Source organism: Dromiciops gliroides, chromosome 5 (assembly GCF_019393635.1).
Source record: "Dromiciops gliroides isolate mDroGli1 chromosome 5, mDroGli1.pri, whole genome shotgun sequence".
Classification (NCBI taxonomy): domain Eukaryota; kingdom Metazoa; phylum Chordata; class Mammalia; order Microbiotheria; family Microbiotheriidae; genus Dromiciops; species Dromiciops gliroides.
In genome coordinates, this window is record NC_057865.1 from 67176355 (window position 1) to 67183896 (window position 7542).

Genomic DNA, 7542 nt, shown 5'->3' on the forward strand with positions numbered 1-7542 from the left:
GTTCAAATCTGGCCTTAGACACTTGACACTTACTAGCTGTGTGACCCTGGGCAAGTCACTTAACCCCCACTGCCCCGCCAAAAACAAACAAACAAACAAGAAGACTGTACCCTTTCCCCCTGGGCTCCATCCAGGTGAACCCACCCTATGTTATCACTTTCCCTTAGTGTAAAAATTGCAAGTTATGGCTCTGAATTATGGCATAACTCTAACTGACATTGGACAATCATAGAACTCGACTAGTCCAAGGCAATATGACATAAATGATTAGACCAAAGACCCAAATTCAAATTCATTGTGTAGGTGAGGAAACTGGAGATCGGTCTTTCCCTAGAGAAATCAGATACCTTGCCTAGAAAGCTGCCTAAGGTTCTCATTTATTCTGATCCCTCAACTTGATTTTTCCACTGAGTTCAGAGCAATATCCTCATGCTGCAAGTCCTTGAATCTAGTCTTGCCTCACTCTTTTTTCCTAAAAAGTGAAATGAACCTAATTATTCTGATATTTTTCTCATATATCTTACTTTCTTCCCTTGGAGTCATCACAGTGGCTTTCTCTAGCACAATGTTTTCCATATTTGAGATTGGAGGTGGGGAGAGAGAAGGAGCCATTATATACAGCAGCGGAAGCGGCAGCAACAGCAGCGCTATGACCAAGCTGCACAGCCAAGAGATGTGACTTCATGGAAGAACAGACTGCTGAGTTCAAGGAGGCCTTCCAGACGTTTGACCACACAGGGGGATTCAAAGATCTTACACAGCAAGCGTAGGGACGTGATGTAGACCCTGGGCCAGAACCCCACCAATGCTGAGATGCTCAAGGTCTTAGGGAATCCCAAGAGGGATGAGATGAATGTGAAGGTGCTGGATTTTGAACACTTTCTACCAATGCTGCAGACTGTAGCAAAGAATAAGGACCACGGCACATATGAAGACTACATAGAGGGGCTTCGGGTGTTTGATAAGGAAGGGAACGTCACATTCATGGGAGCTGAAATATGGCACATCTTCCTTGCTCTTGGTGAGAAGATGACAGAGGAAGAAGTGAAAGTGTTGGTGTCAGGGCATGAGGACAGCAACAGTTGTATCAGCTATGAAGAGCTAGTCCAGATGGTGCTGAATGGCTGAGACCAAAAGTCCCCTTTCAGCAAAGAATCCCCTTTCTCTGTAAAAACAATCCTCTAGGGTGCAGCTAGGTGGCACAGTGGATAGAGCACTGGACCTGGATTCAGAAGGACCTGAGATCAAATCCGGCCTCAGACACTTGACACTAGCTGTGTGACCCTGGACAAGTCATTTAACCCTCATTGCCCTGACCCCCCCCCCAAAAAAAAAGAAAAAAGAAAAAGAAAATGATCCCCTCACCCCTGAAGCAACTAACTACATTGTCAGGGTTACCAACATCCTTCCTTCCAACCCCCACCACACGTCTTCTTTGGCCTACCTGCTCTCTGCTTTCACCAAATAACTTGCTAACTGCTCCTAAAAAAAAAAAAAAGAAAACAAAAAACAACCCAAACAAAACTAAACAAAAACCAATGTCTCCGTATTCTCCTTTAAGTAAGGAAGCTAGAAATGCAGAACGTGCAAATTTAAGGAAGTCCTTTGGTGCTTTATGAGGTGGTGCACAGGGTTTGGAGTCAGGAAGACTCATCTTCCTGAGTTCAAATCTGCTGTCAAACACTTACTAGCTGGGTGACCCTGGGCAAGTCCCTGAACACTGTTTGCCTCAGTTTCCTCATCTCTAAAATGAGCTGGAGAAGGAAATGGCAAACCGCTCCAGTATCTTTGCCCAGGAAACCCCAAATGGGGTCACAGTCAGACATGACTGAAATGACTCAGTAACAATTGCTACCTTGTGATTCTCTCAAAGTCTTACCAGTGCAAAGGAGTGTATATATAAGCTGTGATTGGATGGAAATGAGATCAGCCAGTCAATTACAATTTATATATCCCAGTAGATGATGTCCTTTTCAATTATGACCTTAGGATGCTAGCCAGTGATGGGGCCAGTGCTTAAAACGATTTGGGAACAGCCCAAAGCACATTCTTTATTACTGTTCTCAGTGGTTCCAGTGAATTACATTATGGTCCAATGTAAGCTCCCTAAGGGCAGCAATGGTTTTATTTTGTCTTTGTATCACCAGAGCCTTTCATATAGTAGGCTCTTGATACACATTTGTTGAATTTGATTCTAGTGGCATCTTTGTTCTGGGAGGGTAAACGTGAGTGTTGGAAACCAAATCTGGAGAACAAAATGAATAACCAATGGAATAATAATCTGTAGGATATTTTTGAAAAACAAGAATGTTGAATAATGAAGTTAGTTTTCTCCTTATAACCTACAAACTTAAAACTAATAAACTAGCTCTCAAGGTAATTTTGAAAGGAGAATTCCCAGAAGGCTTTGTACAACTGACAGAAACATCATTGGAATAAGTGTATAGGCTCTCCAGGTGACCACAGTTATCCCCTCCACATTGAAGGGGTTGGGCTGCGACACCCTCTTCTTCCCCCACGATCTAGAATATCTGGATAAAAAATTTTGGCCCTTCCTTCATACTAGAGAAGCCTGATTTTTTTCTTTTTCTTTTATGGGGTGTGTACAGTACCTTATTGTACAATCCGAGTTAAGTATTTGGTCATTGGCTCTGTTGTCTGCTGGCCTTCCCATATGGTCTGCAGCATCCACAAAACTCCCCCCAAATTCCCATTTAATTTCTTATGCTGACCCCTCATACATGGAAAATGCGATGAGGAAAGTCACAATGTGGAAGGGATAATTGTACTTCACTGGACATGCATTGAACTAGTTTATTTATTTGAAAATCATTCTTGTCACTTCATAGAAAGATTTGGAATGGCTAAATGACCTCCCGATTCACATTTTCTTCCTGCCAATTTGGTTGCTGTCTCTTGTAGGAGAGGAAAATAAAGTAAGAATATTCCTTAGGCTAGACTCTTGTGGCTTAGCACCGGAGGTAGCTCTTGTCTTTAAAAACTTATTTAAAAAAGGAAAAGTGATTCCAGGGTGGACGAGGCCATTGAAAACAGCACTTTCTCCTCCCGCTTTAGCTCCTATTTACCAAACATCTCTCACCCCTGCCCCTAAACAGTAAGTAGTACCCAGCAACGTGTTCAGTACACGAAAAGGAGCCTGGGAAATGTTAAAAATGGTGGAATGGAAGGACAGCTAGATTGGGTGCTAGGAGACCGGAGTGTAAAGCTCTTCTCTACCACTAACAACCGGTTTGACCTTAGACTTCAGCTCACCTCTCTAAGCCTCCATTTCCTCATTTGTAAAATGGGGGGGGGGGGAGGTGGATTAGATGGCTTCTAAGCAACCCTCAGTTCATGATCCTTCCCCAGAAAGGCCATCTCTTAAATCAGTGTTTCCCTAGGACATGACCTTGTGACTGTTTCTTTTGGAACAACTGCAGGGACAAGGCTGTTCCAGCTTTGTCTTGATATCCTGGGGGCAGATGGGGAGAAGGAGAGAGGAACTGGACAAGTTAAAAGGGATTGAGATTACAAAACTGAAAGGAAAGGAGTGGTCTGTTTGTGAACGAGAGAATCTGGTGGGGAAAGGCTGGCCACTCGTGATCGCCATCTGCTGGAAAGGAAAGGAAGAGAGAAAAGGGAGGAAGGCATGGGAGATGCCAAGACTATAAACCAGGAGAGAAGAAAGGCCGGACCCAGGGAAGAATTCCAAACTCTGGCAAATCACCAGTGTAGGATTCCTTGTGATATTAGGGCCCAATTTCAGGTGCAAACCTAACATGATTTTCTTTGGATGTTTTAAACTTCCCAAATAGCATTTGAAAAGACAAACCAGCAGAATGATTGACTAACATTCACAGGGACTGGCTTTTGTCTATCTTTGTTTTTTCAGCACTTGACACAATGTCTGACACATAGTACAGATTTAATCAATGTTGAGGGCAACTGGGTGGCACAATAAATACAGTGCTGGGTCTGGAGTCAGGAAGACTCATCTTCCTGAGTTAAAATCAGGCCTCAGACACTTACTGTGTGACCCTGGACAAGTCACTTAACCCAATTTGCCTCAGTTTCCTCAGCTGTAAAATGAGCTAGAGAAGGAAAATGGCAAACTACGCTAGTTATCTTTGCAAGGAAAATTCCAAATGGATGTCACAGAGAATTAGTATATAGTAGGAACTTAATAAACATTTATTGATTTTTTGATTGATTATTAAGTTGAGGTTGAAGCAGATAGTGAAGACAGAGCAGGAATAATGAGCAAGTACCAAGGATTGGAGGGAATGGAGGTCTCGGGTTGGGGTGGGGGAGTGGAGAGAGACATAAGGAGAGCTGGAATGATAGGCAGGTAGGATAAGATAAGGGAATGTCAGAGTTTCTAATTAAGGAAGTGGAATGTATGTGACTAATGGTATGATCTAGTGTGTGACAATCCCTATGTATAGCAGAGGTCATTGTATTTAAGTGTTTTGTGTTATATTAATTCTTAGATACTTTATGCATTTTATAGTCATTTACAAAGGGGCAGCCAGGTGACACAGTGGAGAGAGCACTGGCCATGGAGTCGAGGACCTGAGTTCAAATCTCACCTCAGACATTTATTAACTGTGTGACCCTGGGCAAGTCACTTAACCTCAATTGCCTTAAACATCTGGGGCTATCTCCAGTCATCCTGATCTATATCTTCAGTTTTCCAGTTGTTTTTTGTTTTTGGTTTGCTTGGGCAGGGCAATGAGGGTCAAGTGACTTGCCCAGGGTCACACAGCTAGTAAATGTCAAGTGTCTGAGGCCGGATTTGAACTCAGGTCCTCCTTGATCCAGGCCCAATGCTTTATCCACTGAGCCACCTAACTGCCCCCGATCTATATCTTCCCACCAGCTCTGGAGAAGAGAAAGAGGTTGGTGACCTTGCACAGCCCTCCCTCACTTAAATCCCATTCAGTGCAAGTCATGACTTCACCTAATGTCATGGTCCTCTTTGGAAATGAAGGACAACATTTACAACAGCAGCAGCAGTCATTTACAATGAAGTTTCTCCATCTTTTCTTTTGTGCTTTGGTTAGAAATATTGAAAAATGCTAATCCTTTTTATCAACTATTTTTATCCTGATACTTTGCTAAAGGTATTAATTCATTAGTGGGTTTTTTTAATTGTTTCTCTAGGGTTTTCTTTTTTCTTCTCTAGGGTTTTCTAAATAAATTATTATGTTATCTCCAAATTGGGCTAATTTTGTCTCTTTTTTGCTGGTGTTTTTTCTTAATTTCTCTTTTCTTATTGCTATAGGTAGCACTTCTAATATTATGTCTAATAACAATAATGATTCTGATCATAAATAGCATCTATACAGCACTTACTCTGTGCCAGGCACTGTGCTAAGTACTTGACAGTTATTATCCCATTTGATCCTTACAATAACCTTGGGAGGTAGGGCTAATACTATCACCCCCATTCTACAGATGAGGTGGTTGTCCAGTCATTTTAGTAGGATCCAATGCTTGCTGATCTCTTCTAGAGCTTTCTTGGCAAGAGTACTGGAGTGGTTTGCCATTTCCCTCTCCAGCTCATGTGACAGATGAGGAAAATGAAGCAAACAGGGTTTAGAGACTTGCCCAGGGTCACACAGCTAGTAAGTGTCTGAGGACAGATTTGTAATCAGGAATCTTCCTGACTCCAGGTCTGGCACTCTAGCCACTGTGACACCTAGCTGTCCTCACAAGGTAGTAAATGGCTTCCTTAATTTCTGAGTAGCTGCTGTACACATGAGGAAGTTGAAACAAATAGTGTTTAAGTGAGTTGGCTGGGGTCCCACAGCTAGTAAGTATCTGAGGCCAGCATCAGATAAAATGTATTTGAAAGAGAACTCTTTCTGTTTCTGTGCATTTAATGTTTTAGCATTAATGAATGTTGTATTTTGTCAAAATCTTTTCTCTGCATCTGTTGATATAATCTTATTTGATGTTCTTGTTTCTATTGATACCATTGATTGTGCTAATTGTTTTCCTAATGATGAGCCATCCTGCTACCTATGGTATAATATATGGTATACCTTGATCATTTTTAAATATTCCCATGGATTTATGATTTCATCATTGTAGATACTTAGTTCAGGGATGCAGCCCCCTCCTTTCCCTACTGGACAATCCTCCCCTGCCATTTTGTCCTATAAATCTGCTACAGGAAGCTCAATCAATGTGACGAGATAAATTTTATCTGTGACTTTGCCTCTGACATTACAAAAGACAATTTTACTTCACACTGTCTCAGGATTCCCAGCCATAAAATGGGAGAGGTGCTCCTTTTCTAAGACTTTCAAAGGGTGAATGAAAAGCACTGAAATAGACCTCTGAAGACTTGGGTTGGAATTTTATTATTTATGGGACAGGTGACCACCCCTCCCAGCCTCAATGTCCTTTTTTGTATACTCTATCTCTAAGGGATGCTTTGAGGAGACAGAGCATGTGGAAGTGCTTTGAGAACTGGGACATGTCACTGTCATTATCATGGTCATGGTAGTGTATTGCTACTTAAATACAAGCTGTGCTCTTTTTTTTTTTTTTTTTTGGCGGAACAATGAGGGTTAAGTGCCTTGGCCAGGGTCACACAGCTAGTAAGTGCCCAGTGTCTGAGGCTGGATTTGAACTCGGGTCCTCCTGAATCCAGGGCCAGTGCTTTTTCCACTGCACCACCTGGCTGCCCCCGTGCTCTTTTTATAATAATTAGAACCCTGGTTAAGACAAGGTCCTTAAGCCCAGTCCATTGAAAGATCCTGGAGAAATGAATTTAAATAACATTTTCTGTATTCGCCTCCCACGCTTTATCGAGAGCTTGGTTCCCTGGGTCAGTCCTTCCTGCTCATTTCCTATGAGCCTCTCATCAGCAAACAGGCTACTGTCATTGAAACTTGACAAAAGACCAAACACAGAAGAAGTCAGTGCTCAATACCATTGACAGCAACAATGGCTGGGGAAATGTTTGGACATCTCCATTAATAAGGCAACAAAGGTCTACTGTGATAAAACAGAAATGGGAATGCTAAGCTACACCCTTCCCATGGCCCACCTGCTTGCTTTAGAGGACTTTGGGGCCAAGGAGGCCCTGGGGCAGAAAACTCTTCTGTTGGCTAGCACGCAAGCTGTGTGTCCCCTCTCTGGCCAGAGGCCAGCAAACTGGTCTTCTCTCTTCCCTACCCATCTCTCCCCTACCACTGAGCTCTAAAAATATTCAATAATATGATTTCTACTCTTCTGAGCTATCTCTGTATTTCTCTAGCCTGCTTTTCCCTGCAGTATGTATTTATGTGGAAGAAGGAATGACCAAGTTTGAGAATGGTGTCATCCTTTTGGAAGGGTAACTATAAATCACACTTTTGACCCTATGAGGGAAAAAAAATCTTGCCTGCCCTTTTCAGAAGGAAGTATTCCACTTTTGTTATTAGGTTATGTTCAGTTATGTCTGCCTCTTTGTCATCTCATTTCTTGTCAAAGATACTGTGGAGTGGTTTGCCATTTCCTTCTCAAGCAGCTCATTTTACAGATGAGGAA

At 42.3% G+C, this 7542-nt stretch overlaps 1 protein-coding gene across 1 annotated transcript; it reads left to right on the top strand.

Annotated features, from left to right (window-relative positions):
• Positions 1 to 813: 813 nt before the first annotated feature.
• On the top strand, positions 814 to 1128 carry LOC122728717 (myosin light polypeptide 6-like). Its single transcript, XM_043967514.1, has one exon. The coding sequence runs from the start codon at positions 814 to 816 to the stop codon at positions 1126 to 1128; it is 315 nt and encodes a 104-aa protein (XP_043823449.1).
• The last annotated feature ends 6414 nt before the right edge of the window (positions 1129 to 7542 follow it).